Genomic DNA, 26,291 nt, shown 5'->3' with positions numbered 1-26,291 from the left:
GCCAAGAAAGCTTCGTCCCAGACTTATTGTAAAGGATCTGGTGTAAACCACAACTCGGTTAATCAGTACAAATTGTGCACATGACACTTTATAATGATGTGACCTTTCCTCCATTTCCAGCTCCATTTGCATATGCCATTATTGTTATCTAGAACAGTACGTTTTCCCATTTTCTCTCATCAGCAGTAAGGTAGGCTATACGGTACTTTCCTTATCAAAAAATATGCTTAGTGACAAGTCCACTGAAATGATATCTTTTGCTGCCAGCACCATCCACACTGAATCCTACTGACGATTATCACTCACTGTGAATTAGATATACAGTTCAACTCCATTTTAAATTTCGAATTTAAACCGCCAAGGAGCATGGCACGTGCGGCTACATGAACTGTAATTATAGGGACTTCCCAAGGGATTTTCCAAGTAATGGATCACGTGATACATCATCTATCTTGATCTCTTCTTCGAAGTCATGGTTCAACAAATGAGGTATACGTTTACGCTTTACAGTATTAAAGTAGGGTTGTTTTGTGTGCTGCTGTGAATCCTCGCGTGAATCTTAAGCTACTTGTGATGGTTGGGCAAAAGTTTGTGATGGTTGGGCAAAAGTTTGTGATGGTTGGGCAAGAAACTGTGATGGTTGGGCAAATGCCCGCCCATGCCCTCCCTTGGCTACGCCACTGCTGAGCCCATCACCATGTTGCTTATTGGCTTCGTGGAAACTCTGAATTCTGGTTTACTGGATAAGTTTTGGCTTCTTGCCTCCACAAATAAGACACTCCATACCTGTATGAAAGAATGGACTACTAACCTTACCAAGATATATGAGGTCTTGGGGTTTTAATAAGCCTACTGTTTTATTCAGCAAAACAATTCATAAAATAACCAGCCTCAGGCCATCAGAAAGTGTGCAAACATTAATGCTACCAAGAAGGAGGTTACAAACACAGTGTAGTACCTTCTAGGATCTTTCAGCACTCACAGAAGCAGTTTAACTCACTTGTTAGAATACATCATAATTGATTGTGGGTTTAGAGATCACCATGGAAATGGAAGGTGTTGTGTTATTAGGCAAAACTGAAACTTATTCATCATTTATTAGGTCATGTTTTATCTATTTAGAACTATAGATGCTACTATGAAAGGCCATCATGGGAATGGCTTGTTTTAAAGGTATAAAAATTTATAAGGTCATGTTTGATACCTTTTATAAAAAAATGCTCAAGGTTTAGCAGCTGGCACCCATCAGATTTGAATTCAGCAGGTACAAATTGATATAAAACAGCTTAAAGAATTACTTTATATTAAAAAACAAGGTTGACCTGAAAATTCAGGTTTCTAGCCTGGACTAGTATAAAATATTGAATACATTGGGTGAAATACTTGCGTATTATTGAAAAAATCCCTTAAATTTTTTTTACCCCTGTTACTTAGTGAAGGAAGAGACTAACAATAAAAACCTGGACATCATCTTATTTGCCTGCGCAAGAGGAGTTGGAAAATCTTTGTTTCGTTGCAGTAGAACCAAGGATACGTAAGTTATGAGCGTTTGTTTACATCATGTCAAAGCGATCGTGCGCGATTGATTTTTCTTCACGAAGTTTGCCTTTGTATGCAGTGAAGAAAGATGAGTAAAGGACAAACTTACCCAGTAATTGATTCCCCTGTTCATGGCGAACACGATGGTGAAAATTGTAGCTCCGTACCTCAATCCGTTGGTAAGTTACAGCTGTTTTTGTAAGTGCCTATAATTTATTTTCCCTATACTTGCTGTACATATTGATTTTTCTGTTGTTGCTACTTTGGAGGGCTGTAACTTCCAAAGCTATTGGCACGTGAGGCTGAAACTTTGCCAGAAGGTGCACTTGGCTAAGTAGATTATAAATATTTAATAACCAGCAATTCGAAAAATATGCAATTATATCCTGTTTTCGCAGATCCGGTCACATATAGCAAAATAGAGATCACTAGAGCCTTAAAGACAGTTCTCTTGGTATTATTGGAGAGAGTGCAATTGAGGAAGATTGGTACCCTCAAGCAACAAAGGCTTTTAGCAACTCTAAAGCTAACCTTGGCAGTGATGTCACCATCACTAGACAACTTGGAACCTAAATAAGTATGATTCTCGCCACCTTTGACCACCATCACCTTCACCAACTGCAGTTCCCATTGCCAAACCCTTTGTGATTGGCAAGCTAACAGTTAGACCATAATAACTTGCCACTTGTACAAATTTCCTACCAATTGACTCAAAGGCTATACAAATTACAGCATACAAAGCAAGGTCATCAGTGAACTGTGACCCAGTCACCTGCACTTTCAATAACCTAGACTTCGCAGTTCGATCTCCCACCAGTTTTCTACCATGTTTATATAAAATAGGCACTCCAGCCTCTCCATTCTGACTACACACCTGTTCTCATACGTACATGGTTGTAGACATGTATTAGCATAAAAATGTATGTATGTACTTACGTAATATTATGTATGTACACATCATAACCAATGTATTCTTGTATTACAAAATTACTGTGGGCATTTTTCAGGTACCAATGGGGAAATCATGGAATATTGACAAGTATGAAGCTTCCTCAGGAATGGTATGGTAATACTGTATATTGTGTGTATGTATGTATGTTTTGTGGAGACATGTGTGATAGTCTCTTTTCTTGTCACGATCGATGGAGTTTGTACTTAATCAGCTAATTAACTTTTTCAACTGTTCACTTTTCCAGTATTTTATGATCATTAAAATTACAATACAATTGTGTCCTTTTATACTATTTGGCCTAGAATATGTAGTGCTGCAAACAAGTCATACAAGTTTAGTACAGCAAAGGAATCCTGTACAGTAAAAGTCCTTCCTAAAAGGTATTAATGGATACAATCTTGATTTCATACGTATGTCTCTTACATCATCTGCAACATTTTACCAACCTGGTTAAAATTCATATCTTGATTACACATGTTTAATGTTTATCACTCACCTCTATTACCCTATAATTGCCAGTATCGTAGTTAGGAAGCGTCAGCCACCTTGCAATCTGGTGGGTTTGGTTGGTGTTCAGAGCCTCGACTGCTGCATGGGAAGCCTAGTAAGATTTGAAATATTATGGCCAAAATACAAACTTGTTGCTATGCTTGGGTGCAAGAAAGAAGGTAAAAGAAGTTTCTCACCCACAATTTCCTTTTCACTAAATGCCAAACCTAACTGAATGCAGTGATCATCCTAACTGAGGCCCTGTACTGTCACATTACCTTTTAGAAGCGAGAATGGAGATGCTGCAATAAGCAACAACAGTGTGTGATAGTAAAACCATTGCAACACTACATGATGCACTGCAAGTACTAGTAATTAGTGGCGGTGATGGTGGAAAAAAGGGTCACTAGTGTTTGCCATGTTATGGTAGCGACACTAGGACCTTGATGTGCCGGGTGAGGGTGAACAGATGTTTGATCTGTATTCCTGGGTGGCTACTAAGTACAACTGACTTGTGGTCATCTGCGGTACCCAGGTTGGCTGCACTGGTGATGTAATGCAGTCATTAAGCAAATGCTTGAGAAAGTAGGTACAAGTAGTGAACATGAACTAAAAGGAGATACTTAGAAGACATGCATACATTGTCATCACTGAGTGCTGCTAGCATCTGCATTGGAAGAACTTGAGAGGGAAAAAAATATGTGCGCACATGGTTAATATTAATTATTTAGGTGATCACAGTTCTTGCATACGTACGTATTGTAGAGCATTTTTGGCAATTACTATGTAGATGCATTTGAGGAAGAGTTCAGCTTGCATAATACACTGCCATGCAGTACTAGTATATATGAGTAAATATTTGATCTGCTTTTTGGCTGATTGATGACTCTTTAAGCACAGCTGACTGGCAATCATTGGTCATGTAGTGTGGTCATCATACAATAGCCACATGGCATTTGTGCAGGTAGGTGTAGGAAATGAAGACAGACTGCACAAAGAAAATTAGTAATATGCATATTTCATTAACAGCTAGTGGTGAGTTGCTAGTAGCATCTGCGTTGGAAGGACTAGACAGTAGGCACACATGGTTATAGTAAGAATTGTTGAGGTGATTGCAGTTCCTGTATATATAGGCATTGTGGTGATAACTAAGAAGAGTATAACATGTAGTAAAACATGACAATGTGTACAAGGGGGTGAAACAGTAAGTGACAGCTTGCTTGACAACAACTTGTAACCTTCAGGAAGGGATTATAGGGGTGGGTAAGTTGTTTGCTTTGATACCACTTGGCATTTGGTCGAATATGTTGTTGCGCATGCGTTATCCTTATTAAAGTGCATGCCTTATTCTTATTAATGTGCTAGCCAATTAATTTATATTCGTGGTACGTAGCATGGTTGCTTGAGTGTAACATTAACTATGCTTAACTTCATTTAACATTAGTGTTATAGCTTAAGTGTAATTTTAAGAAGGTTTGTACCTTGAAAGCTCTACAAGTAAGCTCAACTAGTTTCTGTAAGGAATTCATTAAATAAGAATGAAAATGAATTGTACTTGTAATTGCATATAGGTATGTAACTCACAAGTGCTTTATTCATCCAATATGCTCTTATTGCCCTCCAAATTTGAAGTATGGTATGTACCGCTCAAATGCAACTTTGTCTCACAAGAGTAAAAAACTTGTTAATTAAAGGACACAGCACCGTTTCACTTGCAATTATTCATCCCTTTTCATTTGGGATGAATACTCACAAACGTACCATATGCCATGCCCGGATATAGTGTAGAATCAACAGCTGTTAAGACGAACTAGAATGTGTATACATGTATGCATGTATTTTGTGTTATAATGTGTAGAGTAACATGGACTAAATATGTTTAAGTAAAGTGGGTAATTAATACTTGCAGAAATATTTATTTACAGTTTGTTAGATTCTTACTTGAAAAGCCTACAAAGACTCTTTGACATTGATCCACTTCTTCCAAGACTGATTGTTTACAAGGCTGATGTTGGTAATCTTCCACAACTAATCGGTCGAGTTCCAGTGTCTGTTATAATAATGAAACTAATTGAGGAGTGTTCCTTGAGTGTTAAGGTGAGCCTGTACCTAACGGAAATGTCTAAGGTAACTTTCTGAAATTTACGTACATGTGAGCCTTACAAAACATTGTGAAAATTAATTATGGGCAAGAATTATGTACACTCGCATATACATACATTGTTCTGAATAACAATGACAAGCATCAGAGTTACACACATTATAATCATACAGTACTGCTGTACTGTATATTAGGGATCATGGAGGTTTGGGTTTTGCTGGCCAAATATATCACCTGAAAACCAGCTTCACAATATCATCCTGGTGCCTTGGCAGTATTGGTTTTGTATAACCAAGCCCAAAGGTGCCTTCAGTGTGACCCTAAATGCTTTCAATAGATTGCTACTAAATTTAATTTTTTATTCAATGCAATTTTCTGTCTGACTAACTGCCTGCCTGATGCCTTCAGACAAGCTTATGTAATTTGATGATGACTAAGGTTATGGGCTTAATTTGTTCACTGTTTGACGTTTCTTCAATCAGACAGGTGCCTGTTGGCATACTGCAGTTTATACAATGCATGCATCATGGACTCACCTGTGTCCTTATTTGTGTTCCATTTATTTTTGCTGGTGCTAATTTGCGGTAGTGCGATGACTTTCCTATGTTTGTAAACAAGAATCCTCCATACTTTCCGTTGTGACTGGATTGATTGCAAATGTGCTATGAAAGATTGAACATGCATACATAGTTGAAATTGAAGTGTAATGGCCACTTTACTTTCAAATCAGTATGCCTTTCATTTTTGTTCACATAAGTTTGGGACACACACCCTTAAGAAATTTGTTAATTCTAGTATCCTATGGAACTTATTATGCTGTTTTTCAGTTGTGTTACATCTGTATAACTCACTAGGAAAGTTGTTCACAATGTGTTCTTTAACCCATTTAACTCAAATATTGAAATAATGGCCTTAGCATAAGGCTTAACTTCTTGAAACTATAATACAGTGTTTACAAAGCCTTATTTCACATATGCAGGCTGCTTTTAACACAAAACGTGTTTGCTTTTGAAGGTGAAATGACATAGACACATGGACTCAGACACAAACACACACACACTTTTCCAAAACAATTGCAGTAACCAGGTGCATGCCCTATACAACCAGCTGTGAGGTGTGCGCCTGGTTAGCTATGTATGTATGCATGTAACACATTATCAAAGACAATAATAAAGTCCAGTCAGACTCCTAATCTATGGTGAGCACATTTAGTAACTTGCAGGGAAATAAGAGGACATTCACAATGAATGCATACAGACTAGCCAACATACATAATTACGGAGCTACGTATGCATGAAATTGTGTACATGAATATAATTATGTTTGTAGTGCAATCGTTAGTGCGGGGGTTTTACAGTTGTAGAAACACTACATCAGCATTTTTTCCCAATGCGTACCGTATGTTATAACTTTGATATGGTAGTACTGAAATTATGTTCTTGGGATCCATAGCCAACTTGTTATAAACTTTTCAGTACCATTGACTAGAGCATATAATTTGATTGCTTCTTACAAATTCTTTGTGTAGAATCTATAGTCTGTTTGCATTTACCTGATCCTCAACTTTTATTAACAACTCTTGTTACATGGGCCAGCTACCAAAAGAGATAATAATGTTGTAAATGTCTTTAAATTCCAGAAGTGTTTTTCAGAAGCACACCTTGATACAAGTAAAAAAAAGGAAGTTATGAGGTTTAAAATTCGTGCAGCCTTTAGTATAGGCCATTCAGGCAAACATGCATGTATTTAATGTACAATTGTCAGTGTACAGTTTTTACAATTTAAAAAAGATGCTTTTAAAAATCAAAACATGCTTGTTGTAATATGTATATAATCCCATTTGTAGAAAATATATGTTTATTTCTTTGATATTGCTGGCTTTCATAAGGAGCTCAGATGACCACAGTGCAACTATAGAAATGTCAATATACACAATGGAGCAGAGTACATTGAGCTAGCCAACATCTTTCTTCATCAGTTTGCAGTACAGTCAATAGAGACTTCGAATTGTTCTCTGGCTATCAGTAATCTTGTAACTCTATTTTATGTAAATAGCCCACCTACCACTCCACGTGTGTACCAAATGTACATAAAAATGCTGGACAAAATTTTGTACAGTGTACATCAGAAACACTGAGTGATAACTTACAAACAGACAGGTGGAATTTTGATGCAAAATTTGCCACCATATCCATACCCATTGGAATAGGTTGATTACATAATACAGTGGAACCTCAGTTATCCAGACCCCACTTATCCGGATTCTCGGTAAACCGAACTACTGAAATGGTCTAATAACTGTTCTTTTAGGGTAGTTGAATAATGCTGATATTTTTACCAATATTCTTTATGGTTATTTATACGCAGTTTCAGAGATACGAACTTTTCAGACGTATGGACCACCCTTGGTCCCAAAGGGTTTGGGTAACTGAGATTACACTGTATTACCATATTCCCTAACAATGTTTTGTGTATGTTTTTTTGTTTGTCAAATTCAGTGACATACAATAGATACATAATTCAACCAAAATATCTACTGTCATCATTATCATTCATATGTTTGTTATTTATTAGCCTAAAGTAAAAGAGGTACTGGCAGTTTTGCTTGTTCACTTGATGTCTAAAATTAGTGGACCTTCACAAATGACACAATGGTACGTAATTATATTTTACCTGCATATACTACATTATGTCATTTACATAATATTCATTTTTAGGAAAGAAGATTTAGCTACTGTACAGTGTTCTATGCAATTCTTCCAAGTTGTACTTGATAAAGTTATTGAATATGATGAAGAATTGATTGTTCTTATCATTCAATTGATATTGTATTCTATAACTGATAAATTCCTTCAATCAAATATCACTGAAAAAGTTTCACAAAAGTTGACTCAACAGTTTCGACGATTAAATGGCAGAATACTTGAACACTCCATGCCTTATCAAAATAAACGACAACTAGAAAAGGAAATTCAGGTAAGCAAGACATAATGTTGGTTATACCTTTTTCTATCATACATACAGTCTAGTAGTATTGTATACTAGGGACCAGGAATAATAACAACTAAAAACCAGCCTCGGTTTTCCTCATGGCAATATCAAGCCCAAACATGCCTTCAGATCAATCCAATTGCAATACTGAATTTATAACATATATATATTAATACCATACCTGTTTCACTGCCCATACAAAAGTCTCAATAGTAGCAGTGAAATTTATCCCGTATTTCACTGGTAGCAGTGAAAAAGTTGTAATTGCAATTTCATTGGCTAGAATTTATGTTAACAATTAGTGTTGACACATGTTTAGTACATAGTGACAAATTGCGTACATAGCAACGCTAATGCACAGCATGCGCATATGTAGCGAGTATGGTATTAACTGGGAATAGCATGGGTAGCAGTGAAATTTGGGATAAATACCACTCTTGTTGTATTGGAAATGGTAAATTTCCAATACAACACTCGTGATATTTATCCCAAATTTCACTGCTACCCATGCTATTACTAGTACTAATACAACATCAATATCGTGTCCTGTACAAAAACTCCAATAGCAGCTTGTGGTATATTTTTGATGTACTACAGCAAACTAGCCAATAGAATTAGTATATCACTTGTACATTTGATATACGCATCTGATTGGCTAAAAAAAATTGATAGTGTTTATTTGTTTTACCAGTTAGGCATGTCCGACTTAACACCTAGTGGTACCATAGTAAGTAATACCTGTTACCTAGCAACAGCAACGTTGTCTAGCAACCGTTGCTAGGCAACCACTGCTAATTTTAAAAATGGTTTTGACACCATAGCAACGGTTGCTAAGCAACCACCAAAAGGCATATAACTAGGTCAGGTTTAAATTTTGTTGTCTAGCAACAGTTGCTATGGAATGTTGGGCCAATTTTCAAGAAGATTGCAGGCTGCAACACATGTGCATACACCTTGAGTGTGCTAATCACAAGGAATTACTGTAAAAACATTAGAAATTGCTGTTATTGCTTCCAAGCGGAAGACGAGATGTTGTATTAAGGTGGCGCTGAAGTAATCAAATGAAGCCTTACAAGGCCAATGGGACATCACGTTTGTGGTCATGCACGAAAAAACACGGAAAACTAATAGAACAAAGCGAAGCGCTTCGAAATATTGAAAGAACCAGCTTTATCAGACTGTCAGGCTACTATTGCTGATACAAGTAACGATATTCACGTACTGACTTCATCGCCTTGTCAAAACTCTGGTAACTTCACAGCGAACAACACTAGCTGTCATCGCGTGATTACTGCTTTACGGAGCGCGCCCTGGCCAGTTACACTGTCCCACAATTCGTGAAATAACTCCATATTTACTTACCATAGACTCTCAAAATTTGGCAGAGGCACTGGTGAAGCGTTTCTTTACAGGGCTATGGAAAGATTTTTCGCGATTCGCTGTTGACGGGCGTGATATCACTTGTTGAAAAATGCGGGTTTGCATTTTAACCAGTTTCCACGTTGTTATCGTTAAAAAGGATTCCATAGAGTTGTTCTACAAGGTGAGAAACCATAAGAGCCAAGGCGGCTTAGCGCTAGGTTGTTTCTGGGGTGAGTTATTTTTAAAATCGGCTCGTAAGTTCAGAGTTTAATAGCCACGAAATTAAAGCGGGTGATTTCACGGAACTTGGCATGCTAAGCTACAACATTAAAGACTATCATAAGAACCCTTTAAATGTAGAGTACATGGTTCACAAGCAGAGTTCTCCACCACCCTAAAATAGCTAATTAAGCACGTGGGCTAATTTTAATAGTGACAAATGGGCATTGTACGGCTTCACATAATTACTTCAGCGCCACCTTAACATATGTGACTAGATTTTACAGAACCGATCCAAATCGCACATCAGGCAAAATCAAACTAACACCACTAGTGGATAGCTACACTATCGTACTACAAGTTTTGACCCTCAGCACTACTCAAACTACACGAGGCTGGTTTTTACATACGTCTTTTCCGGGTGGTGTGGAGTGCTCAAATGACGGTTTCAGGCCTTGTGAAGGACCTGGCTTGGCAAGAATCAGTGGTTTACTGGTGGACAGCCTTATAATGTTGGCCAGACGTGTTCTCTGTTGATTTTGCTACATATCAGCCACTAAGGAGCCAGCATAGCCCTGTAATCTCGTGTCTGGACTCCAATCGTGGTCTGCCTCCATTTTGAGGTCTATCTCTTGCCCTCCCCGCCACCCCCCAGCCTCCACCCCTTTGTGAGCTCTCGTGATACTACTTCGCTCGTCCAACTGCTCAGATTTTCTATCTTATTTGGCAGGAAACTCTACAAGCAGCTACAAGTACTGGAAGTGGCTTGAAATGTAACAGATTGATGCATCTTTTGTGTAAATTTCATGTGCGTGCTTGCTATCCTTGGAGAGCTATGCTGGCTTCAGTTCTTTAAAACTGTTTATCTCGAAACTTCTAATGTGCGATTTGGATCGTTTTTCCAAAATCCAGTCACATATTATACTACAGATATCATGGTATTCGAAATATATACCAAAAGATATACATATTTAGGAAAGGGTGCCATAGTGCGAGGCTTCACAGCAATTTCTACTGTTTTTATACCATTATTAGTACTGGTAAGTAATAGACACATTCCAAAATTACGTCACTGCCATAGCAACAATCTTCTGCCATTTTCATTGGGGCCAGGTGTCGGTTACTCATTATAAAACTGTTGATGTAATGGCGGAAGAGCGAGCTGTAGAGCTAACGGAAGCGGATATTCCTGAGGCTTCCCTTGGTGGTCGTGACCCCGAGAAGTTTAAGATTGCTGAGCTGAAATTCTGATTGCGTTATCGAGGTGCAACAGGCTTAACCAAGCTTAAGACAAAGGCGGATTATGTTAAGCTGTAAGTGCTGGCGTTGTAAATAATTAGCTGACTACACCAGCAACAAGCTATCTTTGCAGACCTTGTACAGTTGTGGTGAAACACATGTAGCGGAGTAGTGCCCTTGTAGTGCCCTTGTAGTGTTTTCTAGTTGTGGGTGATGTTCTTTACAAGGTGGTTATGTTTAATATATTCGGTATTTGATACCACTGTCTAGACCAGTCAGTCTTAGTTAATATATTAAACTTTACACATATGGTGAAGGCATACATCGACAATGGTTGGGATAGCAGGATAGTTGATCCTGATCCTCAGAAACGGTATACCACCCAGAAGCTCCAGTTAAAGGGAAAATGCGATGAGACAGATAAACCATGCTGCACTACTGGTGTTATTGATGATACATGGCCAAAGGGCCCTTACACACAGCAAATTGAAGGAGTTCTACCACCAATTGTTACTGACAGTATCATTATGTCACACTTGCAGTAGTCTGGCAAGCAGTTAAAACCACGGCAAATCCCCAATGGACAGGATGCCGTTAATGTAAACTATTCAACACTCCAAAGGGGTCATCAATACTTCATGGAGGGTTATATCCCTGGCAAGCATGTGATGTTCTGCCGGAAAGAGAATGCTGTATACGTGAAAGCTCGTTGTTACCGCAGTCAGAAGAAAAATGATTCCATGAACATACTTCACATTATGTTATCATGTGATACTCCATACCATGTTACAGCAGCAAATTGTTCCTGCACTGCTGGTAAATCAGGAATGTGTAACCATGTGGTTGGTGTGCTGAAACAGTTGATCCATTACGTGAGCATGAAGATGACAGTTGTTCCAGTTGATCTGTCTTGCACTCAGATGCAACAATCATGGCATAAGCCACGACCATGTCAAATTAGTGCAGAACTTGTAATGAATGTGACATTTTGTAAAGCAAAACAAGGCCAGGAATTAAAGAAGGATCCAATTAACTGTTCATTGTATGATGCACGATCCTTTGCACTTCGTGAATACAACAGCCACCACCAGAAGCAGTTGCATGACAATTTAATGAGTGACCAGCCATCATGTGCATTTGCTCAAATTCTGACCAGCACTACAACACTTCCTACTGTAGTCACACCAGTGGGAGCTGTCCCAAAAGGAAGTATTCTATCATATCAAACATTGAAAGTAGAGCAGCTTAGCAAAGCACCAGAAAATACTGCACTGCATCTTCCACCTCTACCATTAGGATTGTTGGATAACACTCCTTGTGTTTATAAAATAGCAGATGACCACCAGAAGACAGTGTTAGATAAATTGGTTATGACCTTAGATCAAGCTCATGTGTTAGAGCAAACCACTTGTCATGTACTAAGTGACATGAATCAAGGAAAGGAAGGGTGACAGCTTCAAGGTTTGGTGAAGTGCTTCTCAGAAAGTCATCACCCAGCAGTGGTTTCATAGACTCCTTTTTTGAAACAAAGGATTACTCGAAGCTTCCTGTGCAGATCAGCCATGGAGTTCAAAATGAAACAAAGGCCTGGAATTCCTACACTGCAAGTACTGGATTTAAGGTATGTTGCTGCGGTCTGGTGGTCAATTCATCCCTACCATGGTTAGGGGCTTCTCCAGATGGATTAGTACATGACCCATCTGAACCATCATTGGGTCTATTAGAAGTGAAATTTCCATATGCACACAGATTATCAGCCATTGAGGATGCTGCTAGTGACCCCAACTTTTTTGCTACACTGCATGAAGGAAAGGTAACTCTAAAACAATCACACAAACACTACTACCAAGTCCAAGGACAGATGGGTTTGGCTTGTGTACCATGGTGTGATTTTTGTCATATATACATTCAAGGACATCAACATTGAGAGAATCAGATTTGATGAAGAGTGTTGGAATGGCATGCAGACACAGTTGACAGAGTTTTATTTTGAATACATTTTACCACAAAGTATAGCTAAGTATTAAAACTAACATTAGCTAAATGTTATCATGTATTATGTTATGCACTTTAAGCACAAATACAATTTAACGTGATATAATAGGGTGTTGAAAGTTGGTCAGCAAGCAACATACTGACCATATCTGGTTGGCCAATCCAGCCACTGAAGCAGGCAATACACCACTTAGTATGTCATATTCCTTAACTCTCCTAATAGCACGTTCAATGTGGATCCTCAGTGAGGCTATTTGTTGTGTATCAACAACTTCACCTGGATCTAGTTGGGATCGACTGCCTAAAAACGGTGGAATATTGAGCCCAACACCTAGTGGTAGTAACAAATCTTCAATGGTAAATCAGCCATCACTTCATCTCCTCTCTGCAATAATCCCAGAAACCCACTGCGCTCTACTAGTTGCATATCTGATATACATCCAGTATACAAGGAGGATACAAATGTAACATGTCCTGCAGGGCTAATGGCAATAAGTGCCTTAAATGTATTAGCCGATTTGTAAGTGCTGTATGTCTGGGATTGCAAAAGTAGTGATGATGGTATACTCACTTTAATCTCTGTGGCATCCAAAATAGCAGTTGTGTTTGGATACTGCTCCTTAAATACAGCTGGCATTGTTCTTTTAATTGTGGCCCGATCTGGCCAAATGGGCAATGAACCAAGGTGCAAATAGCAAAAGTTAATCCATGACATAAAGATTCTGGAGACAGATGAATGAGAAATTCCAAATCGATCTGCTAAATCCTTTTCCTTGAGATCTAGCCTTAGTCTTACCAGTGTCAAAAACAACTCATCGGCTTGAGACAGCGTGCCAGGCCTACCCGGACCCACAGTGGCATCAGATTCTCTCCATGCTGCTGATCCTGGCTCTAAATCACTGGGATGAGTGGATTTCCAATTCTGAGCTGTTGCATGATATATAAGGTTAGATCTTTTTCTATCAGGGCTAACAAAGTCAAGAAGATGGTAGAACACTTCAGCAGATGGCAGTCCAGTGTAAAAATGTACATCTTTGTTGCAACCTTCAAAGGTTGCAAAACAAAACTTTCTTTGTCTATCAATGACACTCTGGTATATGATCAGTTCTGCACTCATCGTAGCATTTCTCCTCTTCAATTCAACATTCTCTGCACTTGATTCATTACATATCTTACTTAATTCCATAACTTGTTCCTGCAAAGCCACAATGGTCTCCTCTGGTTTAGATATTTTTTGTTGACAACCACAGGAATGCTGTTGGCTTACTACCTCTCTCATCGTATCTCCCAACTCACAGTCACAACTATTCATTTACTCTTCTGTAGCACTGGCACTTGCACTTGTATTCGCATCATCTTCTGTATTCATCTGCTCCTTATTACTATTGCGTGAAGTCCGACTTTTAGCTTGTGAAGATTTCTTGAATGGAAAAATAGATGGCACGGCATCTTCCCTCAATGTTCTGTAACTACTCCAAAAATTGTAAAAGTCTTCTGTGTGAAAGTGCAGAGAACAAATCTTCATCCATGTGTTAGGTTGAAAGTGTTCTCTTGTTATAGTACAAGATAGACAAACATAATTTCAAGTGGCTGAATTGTTAGTCAAGGACTGAAGGTAGCTAGCTACGTAGCTAGCTAGTGTTCTAAGTTAAATTTGAATGTACGGTCAGCTTAGGCCTACTGCATGGCCGCAGGCCCTAGGGAATGGTATAAAGGACTTCGTAACATCACTGAGTGTTATGCTAATGCTATCATTCTTTTTATTTATAGTTAATTACATTCTAGAAGAGCCTTACCAATATCGCGGCGAATTGCATGAACCCAACGGCGTCTCAAGTCACGCTTTGTTTCATCTGGAAAGTTGTGAAATGATACCTTCGCCTTCCTTCCATCAATAATGATAGTCCTATAGCCTTTCTTAACGTACTCAGGCACCCAATAATTATGTGGCATTGATACTACGCAACTTTGAGGCTTCAAAGCCACAGAAACTGGCCCCAATGAAAATGGCGGAAAGTTGTTGCTATGGCAGTGACATAATTTTTGGAATGTGTCTATTCCTTGTGATTAGTGTGCTCAAGGAGTATGCAAATTGCAGCATGTAATCTTGAAAATTAGTCCAACAATTCATAGCAACTGTTGCTAGGCAACAAAATTTAAACCTGACGTAGTTACATGCTTTTTGGTAGTTGCTTAACAACCATTGCTATGGTATCAAAATCATTTTTAGAATTAGTAATGGTTTCCTAGCAACGGTTGCTAGGCAACAATGTTGTTGCTAGGTAACAGGTATTAGTTACTATGATACTAGTAGTTGTCAAGTCGGACATGTCTAACTGGTAAAAAAACCAAACACTATCAAAAAAATTTAGCCAATCAGATGCGTATATCAAATGTACAAGTGATATACTGATTCTATTGGCTAGTTTGCTGTAGTATATCAAAAATATACCACAAGCTGCTATTGGAGTTTTTGTACAGGACACGATATTGATGTTGTATTAATATATATATAATGTGACTGGATTTGACACAACCTACTTCCACACACATCCAGTTCTTCAACTTTAACCGCTTGTAACTTTACCACTTAGTTGGCTATTAACCTACAATTTTCACACAAGTCATTCATTGAATGTTGTGATACACAGGTCAAAATTTAAAGGTGATAGCTTATTCCCACATTGAGTTATGGTCCTTTAAAATCACAAATCTGGATGTGTGTGTGGAAGCCTGGTTTTGTCAAACCACTCAAATAAATTTTCTACTGACTGACTGACTAACTAGCTGACTGCCTGACTGATCAATGCTTTCAGACAATTTTAACAATGACTAATGCTATATGTGACCGTCTCAGTGAAAACCCGTTTAGTTTGCACAAGCATGCATTTTGTGAAAAACAAAATTTAAAAAATGGTGAAATTACGTGTGTTACAAAGAAAATTTTACGCAAGCTTTAATCGAGCCATTACTCAGAAAAGGAAATCTTAAATCGATTAAACCTATACACCATCTTATTCACCTACTCATGTATGGGGAGTTTGAAAATCTTTGTTTTGTTTCTGTAGCCCCAATGGTTTGCATGTCACGTGTGTTTGTGTACAATGCGGTAGATGTAAACAAAATTGTTGCCGTTTTGTTCAGTAAAACCGCCTTCATACACTTATGTGCAAGTTACTGCAGGGGTAAAACTATACTTTGGTTGATCTGCCAATCCATGGTGAACATTGTAAGCCAAATGCCAACTCTGTAGACTAATCCAAATGAAAGTTATGGCTGTGAATCTAAGCACCTGTAGTTTATTTTTAGTATATCACTGTATAAATCAGTTTCCTTTCTCTCCCTACTGTCTAACTGTGTAATTCAAAAACTATTCCCCATAATCAACTGAAACTTTGGTAATCCATTCCTTGGACAATGCAGATAATGCTGAGAAAATAAAAAGAAATTTGAAACTGTGTAATCTAGACAGGTTTTTGCTGAGATGGTCACATATAGCCTTTGTACCACACTTCCTACTTTTGAAGTGAGTGGAATCATTCCAGAGGTGCTTCTCATTATAGTGAAATGTAGCTATATTGCTCAACCGGTTTGACGTGTGTTCACTGTACTCGTAAAAGTTTTACATCACATGCGTAACAAAACAATTTCTACAAATATAAGGAAACCGACCCTAAAATATTCTACACTCCTGGCAGTTGGGTAACCATGGGTGAACCAAAACCTAATATTAAAATAAAATTAACCGGCTACAATGATTATGTCTTTGCTGCAGCTCTCCTCGACTGCAGCTCTTAGGTGTGGTTTTGCATCTGCAGAGTTTTGATCAACCTGTGTCTCAGTTTTCATAGTCTTGTGTTTCCTTAATGTTAACACTGAGATCAAATGTTTTGGAGATGGCTGATCTTGCACAGTTTTAACAACAGCAGCTCTAGTGTCTCCATCTGGCCCAGTAAGAAGTTCAGTCACAATTCCTAGCCTCCACAACACACGCTTAGTAAACTCATCATGTACGTAGCACAACATCTCCAATGTACACTGTATGAGGCTGTGCCGCAACAAATGCTATACATCTCCCACAAGCTTATATAGCAGATATTGCTTTTTTCCACCACTGTTTAGAGAAGTTATAGAGCAAGTTGTGATAATGCATACATAGCTCTTCTTGTTATATACGTAGGCTCTCTTTTGTACTAATGACCTCATAATGACCAACATTGCTACCTTTTGACCATGAATTAAGTGAGAAGGAATTGGCATGTAACTGATACCTTCTGAATTGTCAGATACATAGGTGAGTGGCTTAGAATTCACAACTTCTATCAGCAAAGTATTCAGTGATTCAACGAGCTCCAACCAATAGACTTTCTTAGGGGAGTATGGAAAACCCGGAACACCAGGACAACCTGGATCAGCCGGAACAGCATTATTTTTGCGATTGGAGTCACGTGCAAGCACTAGCATGCAAGATTATAAATACTACATGCACAGAGGAATGAACAAAATTTGTCTGCTAATATATTCTATAGCATTTATATAATCCTTACTTGCAACAAATCTGCAGGATGTAAGATAAATCAACAGAAAAGCAAGCGTCAATTAGGACTAGTACACATAACCGTGCATCCTAAACCACCCCAGCTATCTCAGCTACGCTCCATACCTTAACTAATAACCAAATGATTTGGAAGATAATGCAACTTCTAACTAGTACTGTGCTAAGTCGATACAATCCATTTTTGTGCTGAAGAATGCCTCTAATAAATTTAGTCACTGACCACCAGTAGGCTAGCTAGCTTGTGTTGAGTGTAGCAAAACTATGTCTTGGGATTGTAGCGATTGTGTAGTTAGGAATGCTTAGATGAAGTTTTGGTTCAGAAATATGGTTTTCAGATAAATGATTTAATGCCTATTCCAATTAACGATCACTCCCATGTTAATTCGTGGTACACCCTGCAGATTTGTTACAAGTAAGAATAATAGCAATGTTGTAGAGCATATTAGCAAACAAATTTCATTCATTCCACTGTGGAGTCTTTATAATCTGGCATGCTAGTGCTTGCATGTGATTCCAATCGCAAAAATAACACTGTTCAGGTTGATCCGGGTTGTTCTGGCGTTCCGGGTTTTCCATACCCCCCTTTCTTAGGCAAAATTTGATGGAACGAACTATACATTCATGAAAACCTCCCCACCATGGGACTGATTCCACAATGAATGTCCATGTTACCCAAATACTTTAAATTGGATGAAAATTTTAGCATTTTCCGACCATATAGATAATGGCAATCCCCATCTGCCAGCAAATCTAGGATGGGCTAGCAAAAAAGAACCAGCAGTCAATAAATCTGTGAATTCAAGTTGAATTGCTCTGGTGGAGGCACATGTAAAATGACATAGGGTAAGCCACAAATTTTTCGGCCACCATCGATTTGGACGTGATATTTCTTAGACTACACTAGGATTATCCAAACATTTATTATGCCTTAACAGAGGTCTAGGCTAGAGGGCCAGGCTAGAGGGCCTTGCATGTAGCGTATCAGGCACGTTGCTTATTTTGTGTGGCTGTGGCAACCCAAAAACCACTATGTCCGATAATGATCAATCATCGGATAGAAGTGTTTATTATTGGTCAGGCGCTCCTACTCATATTCCTCAAAGTTTTTTAAGACTTTATCCATTCCATATTAAGGTTAACTCTTATATGCCGTACAGGTATAGTTGAATTTTGTTTAACCCTTTTTATTCACAAATGAGACAACCTAATGAAGATGGTGTCACCTGATCTGTATCTAACAACTCAATCCATAAGAACTACATGGCTTAAGCATACACTATGGACACATTGGGTACACTAACCATTGCTTAAGCAATTAAATTGCTTTAGAAGTGCTACAGATTCTTTAAACAGTGAATTGCATAATATACATCATAATTATAACCCATGCTATGCATGCATGATTAGGATGGATTAATGCAGTTGTATTCCTAGCTATACCTACATGTTAATTTGACTTGCTACATCAATAATTAACAAGTATTTTAACACATATCAAGATATAAAAATGGATTGCCTATTCTCCAAAATCGTTTCTATCTTATATTATTAGAGAGATCAACTACAATGCAAGTCACCCAGTAGAGAGTTCAGCCACATTACAAGTCCTCCAGTAAAGAATTCAGCTTCTTTACAAGTTTCCCTGTAGAGAGTTCAGCCACATTACAAGTCGTCCAGTAGGAAGTTCACAGTAAAAGTTACTCTGAATAGAGTTCAACTATTGTAAGTCACAAGCATGGGAGTTTTCGTAGGAAGTGAAACTGCTGCAATAGAACAGTCATCTCCAGATTTATCACTGCATGGTATTTTAGACCCTAAAAAGCATGTGTAAACTATATGCAAAACTAATAGCTTCTGTGCATTCATTTTGTAATGTCTTTGAAGTTTTGGTCAGTTTGGATATCTTTGAGGCATTCTTGCCAGTTTGCCTGGCAATCCTCAGATGAATGTCACTGGAGAACTTGGTCAGTATTACAGGTACTGTATTAACAAACTTAAACATTGCTCTAAAGAAATACTAAGTGTTTCTAACCCCTAAAATGAACCATTATTTCATCATGCACTGGACGAATTGAGCCTGAATAATCATTAACACAATTAAGGATTTTCTGCAAACCTTTGATATGAGCACTACTCTTCTTTAACATCTGTACTGCAGTAACGTAATTGGGATTAGTCAAAGGAAGCCCTTGAAATGTTTTGAAAGCAGTGCCCTCAAGCAAAGGGTGTAGATATTTAAATTTGTCAACATGTGGTACAGTCAGGTCCCAAAATATGGGCTATTCTTTGACATCTCCATTAATCTTTGGTAGGGTTAATTTATGGAAGCCCGGGCTTGGAAGGAGTTGGTGTGGCATACAGTGGTGATGAAGCATGCAATACAGAGAAAGAAGGAACACTCCTCACAGTTGTCGTTAATAATTCATCTATTTTCCTGATACAGTTAATCACCTTGGCAATCACAGCATCAAATTCTTCCATCTCTGATTCAGTTCACAGCGACTCAATGTGTCCTTGTCCAATTCATTTAACACATCAAGTTTTCTTGCAAGCTGTTGATTATTAACACTGAGTCTACCGCCACAATCTGTGTTATCAAATCATTTAGTCATAACACCTATGATCTCATTAACTTTGCTTACTAATTTTTGTCACAACTCCATGATGACTACCTTGTACCACACATGCTTTCACAAACACACGTGCTGCCTCTTCAGACATAATGAATTATACTTTTTATCGGTCTCTCAAACAGTTTGTTGAATCAATTCACTGCAATACAAACAACAGTTCTGAGTGAAAATGATGGCTTGCCCTTACTGGTATCTAGTGATGCACCGATACCGATACTCGGTATCGGCCCTATTTTGGCGGTATCGGACTTGTGTTGGTAAAGCTATAAATGCCCGATACCAACCGATACTTTGAATGACGTCATTTAATTACTTATCAAGATGGCAGTGTACATAGCACATTGAACGGAGTTGAGCAAAAGCTGATATAAGCCATGAATTCCTTAAAAGAAGCCAGCTGCTAGCATTATTAGTACAGTGGAAACTGAAGTAAGCCACGAATACGATTCATTGAAGCCATAAACTATTATCTTTGTGTAATTGATAGCCACAAAACCAGCAAACTGCAGTTGATGAGAGTAGCAAAGTTTAGTAAGCTAAATCACTAGCCGTTTCTTGTGAGAAATGCCTGTGGGGAAAAGTATCGGTATCGGATCGATATCGGCCATTTCTGGCCTCAAATGTATTGGTATCGGATTGGTAGTGAAAAAGCGGTATCGGTGCATCACTACTGGTATCATTAATATTGCTTTCCACAGTACCACAATATTTTTGCTGGTGGTTAGAAATTGTGGAGGCAAGCCCAATTTTCCTTCAGGCATGTCACTCCGTATTGGTCTATTATCATCTTCTCAATTGAATAGATGAATCTTTGTGTCCCACGTTGGACGCCAGTTACAACGAAAAAATTCCCCAACTTGTGTTCACGGTTTTCATTTAAAAAATTACATTACATGAATATAAAACAATTCTACCAATTAAAGGAAACTGTCCTTAAAATATTCTGCACTTGTGCTGTTATTCATACCAGAAATTGTTCATCTAAGCAATTGCTATTTTATCATGAGTGGCATGTTTTTCCTTTGATGCGGTATCCATGGGTCAAACTCATCAATTTTAATTACAAAAAGTAAACAAAGGAAAGATTAGGAAATAAAATGGAGTGAAACAAGAGAAGTTGCCTACATCTGTAACCATGCTAGTACCTCTACTTCAGTCATAGTTATGACAAGTTATATGACTTAAGTATGGATTAAATTTGTGCTAGTATAGTTACAGCCTTCCTCCATTTCTCTCTGCATTTTATTTCTATGGTCCCTTCTCAGTTTTTTTTTTTTTTTTTTAGTTCTTAAATATTTTTTGCCTGTTTGTAGTTTTGGAACAGAATGATCCAGCCAGCGTGTGTGGAATCTGTTCTTCCACTTTGGCAAAATATTGTCAAGACAGCTTTTGCTGAAAGATTGGCAAAGGTGAAGTGTTAAATATAACATGTATGGTATGCAGTATTTGTTGTATGTTTGTTTCAAGGATTGTCTGTTTGTTGGTAAGGAGCTAAACTGTTATGTTGCTATGTATATTCTGTGTGAAACTATTGTTTCAAGTTTGCAATTTATTTATGTACGTAAGGTGTCGTAAACTGCAATTTATTTATGTACGTAAGGTGTTGTAAACTATCCTGAAATCAACACAGTTAGTAAGATTACTGCAATAAACAATTATGTACATACTATTTAATATTTACGTAATTGTTTATTCATTTATTCATATTTCATGTTTTATTGTTATATGTAGAGTAAGGAAAAATTACCTGTGTTAGTGGCAATGGATGCAACTCAAATACACCCTTTAATTTATGATTGTACAATTGATCAATTTTTGAACAGTGAGGAACAACTATCACAACAGGTGACATGCGTATACTTTGTGTGTGTGTGTGTGTGTGTGTGTGTGTGTGTGTGTGTGTTTTAACACTGTAATTCATTGCAGAATGTAACGATTATGCATTTATTAAAAGAAATTGAGAAAATGATTAAAGTGCCAGCTTATAAAAATAAGGCTTTGATAGTGCTTAATAGAGTGCTGTTGAGAAGGTATCCACAAGTTGAAGACTCTAAAACGATAACTATGGAAGAAATTATTGACTGGAATTTGTGGCCTAATATTTTCAAAATGTTGGGTAAGTATTTCATATATACTGTATTATACAGGTGTATGAATATTGATGTTTATACACTCCTCATTGCTTATCATTGCTTGCTATTATTGCAGTCACGTTTAGTACATGCTATACTAGTCTACCTTATGAGTTTTAGACAGTAGAATAAATGTCCTTGACTGATAGTAACAGTATCTATAGTGGATTTTTTTTGTACTACTTTAACTAGTGGCGTACGATATGGTACAGTACAGTCTGCTTACATGTATGGTATTTTGTGCATGACACTACTACGCAAGGTTTAGCATGAAATAAGGCTATCACCAAGCATAGGACAAGTTAAACCACAAAAGCCACAGCCATTTACCCAATGTATGATGATTGTTAAGTTTGTACATAAATATATACTGCCTTAGTCTTGAAGCCAATAGTTTATTTAACCCTTAAACCCTCATTATCCAGAAATTTGGATATAAACTTAATAATTATGCATGCCTTACACAAAGTACTGTAACTTTTGAAGCGACTTTCCTGTGGCTACGCAATTGATGTCATTTTACGTGTGATTTAACAAAGATTAATGATACCTAGGATTTTACCCTAATACTAATTGGTGAAGCTAAAACTAGTTGTGAAAATATCTTTTTGGTAAGGAAACATGTGAACCTTTTACATATCTTTATAAAATGTTTAAAAAATCGATGGTAGTTGCTCCTATAACCTTGCAACAATTTTCATTTGACTTGCCGTTAAATTTTCTATCCAGCTATATATGTCTCATATTAGTAAACCCACAATCAAAATTAAATGCGTGACAAGAATTTTGAACCACAGAGATGCCACTTGTCACTGTTCACCTCTTCATAACAAGTAAGCCACTGTTGTTACAGTGTTCATTTAACCATCTCCAAGTAGCCGAGTGTACCCGCTTTTACTCAATCTGTATTTGGAGACTGTAAGAATTAAGGTATCCCACCTAGTGTCACCATGCATGCCCATATTGTGTAAACACACATTTCCAAAAAGTTCTCTGAGGGTTTAAGGCCTAACAGCTTTACATGTTCTATATTTTTTTGTGCAAGTTTTCTTTCCAGCTTGAGAAACTTGGTTTGCATTAATTACTTTACTTAATCTAGTTGTAATATACATACATAGTAACCAAATAACAACTGCACTACAATAATAATGTGTGTAATAAAAAGATGAGCTGCAGTTTCAATTAATTGAATTCCCCTCCATTGTACCACTCATGATTACATTTTACTCTACTTGTACTTTTTAAAAATGGGAGTGAATGAATAATGTTTTCGTCTAAGGAAAGCAACATGTGTGCACGTGAAAATATTTATGTATCTTTGTGTTTACTCTTCTGTATTTTATTGTGTGCTTAGTGGCCACTTCATTTTTCATGCATAATGTGTATTTTTTATTTTTTTACAGTGACTGGTTACCATGTTAACCAAGTAAAAGATGTGATGAACTTAAGTAAATGTGCATACTATGCATTCATATCTGTTGATGAGTGTTTCAAGAATATCATCACTGAACAAGTAACTGTAAGTGAGCTAATAAAGTATCATAGTCATTCAAAGGAAATAGAAGCTATTTGCACTGCTTGTAACTCGGGAAGTCAAAGTTTTCTTTGTCTAAGTTACACTGCAGTTTCATCTGCAATGAGTGCTTCCTTTCGTAAATATAATTATGTGAAGGACTATGCTCAGAAATTGAACATTGTAGTGGATTACTGTTCTTCACTTTCCAGTGGTAAGTATCATATATGTGCAGTTTATGCTATCCAAGTACATGTGCACGTACACACAACATAGTACCATACTGTAAATCAAGAGAAAATCACCCTTTTGTCAAGCATTATAAATTACTTTTTAACCACGAATCTAGCAGTTACTGAAGTTTTGTGGCTATCAATAACTGCCACATGACCAATTTTATTGCTCTCCATTACAGTACATTGAGCATCTGAGGATCAAGTTACATAATCGAGGTATATGCTACAGTAGCAAGGTATCAATTGCAGGCTGTATGCCATTAGCTTTCCTCATTTTCCTTCCACAAATCTCCATTTCATAGTTAAAAATACTTGATATCTAGTTTATGTGAGGAAGCTGTTTTTGAGGTCCAACATGATGTAGGATTAAATGAAACGTTTTATTAATTGTCTCTTCCGGTTATATATTGGAACGATACTGAATGGGAAACTCCTGATATGTAGCATATAGTGCACCAAGGCATGTACTTGGGTAAATGAAAATTTACCACAGTTTTTACATACCCAATCTATGGACCAAAATGCATGGATGTAATAAAACCTACCCTACAAATATAATTAATTTTTAACGATTTCTAATGGTGTTTTGTGGGTTCACCATACATTTTATATAGGGCATCAAAGATTTTTCAAAATTCTATATAACAAAGATATTGCATTTACAGTTACGAACTTTTGCTACCCCTGGTTGAAGTGGGCAAGTATCAGGTATGCATGATTGCCCTACCAAAGGTTAATTGAAATTCTTGTAATTTATGGTAAGTGCTGGCTGGTGTGAAGTAATTAGAATTTTACCTATTTTTTGTGTTTTCACTTCTGCTTCCTACCCTAAAATGATATTGCAAAATCTAACCCCACCTATTGTGCACACACTGGTATTAATAAATGTTTTGTTTCCTATTATCTGTGAGGGGAGAAGACAGACATTTTCTAATATACGTATCATGTAAATTATAGACAAATTCCACAATTTGCTCATACAGATTTGTTGAGGTTTAGCTACCTATGGTTTTAAAGATTTGAAGTAATACCAGAAAGCAGACAGAAAAATTCCAAAATGCAGTAGAATTCAAATAGCGTCTGATTGAAATGAGTTTCATTAGCAACCGACACTTCAAAGGGTGGGGGGTTACTTGAGGTACTCGCATGGTAAATTTGTAGATGACTTTCATAACTGATTGTGTGGTTGCAACACAAAATGTAAAATATCACATTTGACCAATACATGCCTTGGTGCACTATTATATGCATGCATATGTGCAGATCGTAAGAAATAATTTTATGACCACATCTTATACAAAATTGATCCAAATTACATAATGTGCAAAAGTCATTTTACACCACCCATTGAGTAGTGACACTACTGGACTATTGGTTTTAACTTGGCTAAACATTTTCTGTGCTGCACTTTATAGCCAGCAGGGAGCCAGCACAGCACTGTAATTATGTTTCTAGTCTTCTATCTTTGTTCCCATCCAGTTTTAAGTCCTGGTGTAGCACATCCTGTCACCCCCACCCTCTTGTAAGCACCCGTGATACTGCTACATTCCTCAAAATTTCTCTCTTACTTTTGGCGAGACGATATTGGCTTAAAATCCTCATCCACAATACCACTGAAGTGTATTTGGATTAGTTTTCCAAAATTTAAGACATACGTATTATTGTTGTAGGGGCATAGTCCAAAAATTGTGCAATTTTTATAAAGTACGAGAGTACTCCTAATGACATGCATTTTTAGATGTAGTGCCATAACAGATTTGACCTTTGACAATCTTTACAGCAATCATCTTACAGAAATATGATTCTTCTTGTTTTAAATTAACTTCTTAAAACATGATACCAACATAAAGGTCTTGAGTCAATAGCTGATTACATTCCAAAGTTATGATCATTATATTATCCATAAATTTTTTGAATTTACCTGAGCTTGGTATGTAAATGGCCTTTGGCATGTAAATTTCATGTAAATAAAGTAGCATTATGTAAAAGAGCATGATTTTGGGAATTATGTAATTCAAATGAGAACCAATTTGTTTATTTCAATAAGACCTGTAATTTGGTACCCATGTTTAAATAAGTTAATTCTTCAAGGGAGTAAAGACAAAAACAGTTGTTTTACAAAAATGACCATAAATGTCATCCAAGGCAAAATTTGTGATGACACTACAGTGGAACCTCTCTTATCAAACTCCCTGAATTGAGGACACAATAGAAAAAAACCTCTATAATAAGGACAAAAATTTTGGTCCCACATAGTTTTATTAATACGTTTTGTACCTCGAAAGAGGAAAATGTCTATATTACAGCAAAAAAGTGGCCTAAAATTTTGGGT

General features: G+C 37.3%; 1 protein-coding gene across 1 annotated transcript in view; it reads left to right on the top strand.

Annotated features, from left to right (window-relative positions):
- The window catches only part of LOC136263846 (E3 ubiquitin-protein ligase rnf213-alpha-like), a 247,317-nt gene that overhangs the window by 25,115 nt on the left and 195,911 nt on the right, over positions 1–26,291 (top strand). Inside the window, exons 3-10 of the mRNA XM_066058473.1 lie at positions 2,547–2,600; positions 4,906–5,077; positions 7,656–7,735; positions 7,799–8,057; positions 21,392–21,487; positions 21,810–21,923; positions 22,005–22,194; positions 23,614–23,937. Coding sequence (XP_065914545.1) covers positions 2,547–2,600; positions 4,906–5,077; positions 7,656–7,735; positions 7,799–8,057; positions 21,392–21,487; positions 21,810–21,923; positions 22,005–22,194; positions 23,614–23,937 — 1,289 coding nt within the window. The remainder of the gene's footprint in view (positions 1–2,546; positions 2,601–4,905; positions 5,078–7,655; positions 7,736–7,798; positions 8,058–21,391; positions 21,488–21,809; positions 21,924–22,004; positions 22,195–23,613; positions 23,938–26,291) is intronic.

This window comes from Dysidea avara, chromosome 1 (assembly GCF_963678975.1).
Source record: "Dysidea avara chromosome 1, odDysAvar1.4, whole genome shotgun sequence".
In the NCBI taxonomy this organism is placed as follows: domain Eukaryota; kingdom Metazoa; phylum Porifera; class Demospongiae; order Dictyoceratida; family Dysideidae; genus Dysidea; species Dysidea avara.
Note: the sequence above shows the minus strand (reverse complement) of the source record. Positions and strands in the feature narration are given on the sequence as shown.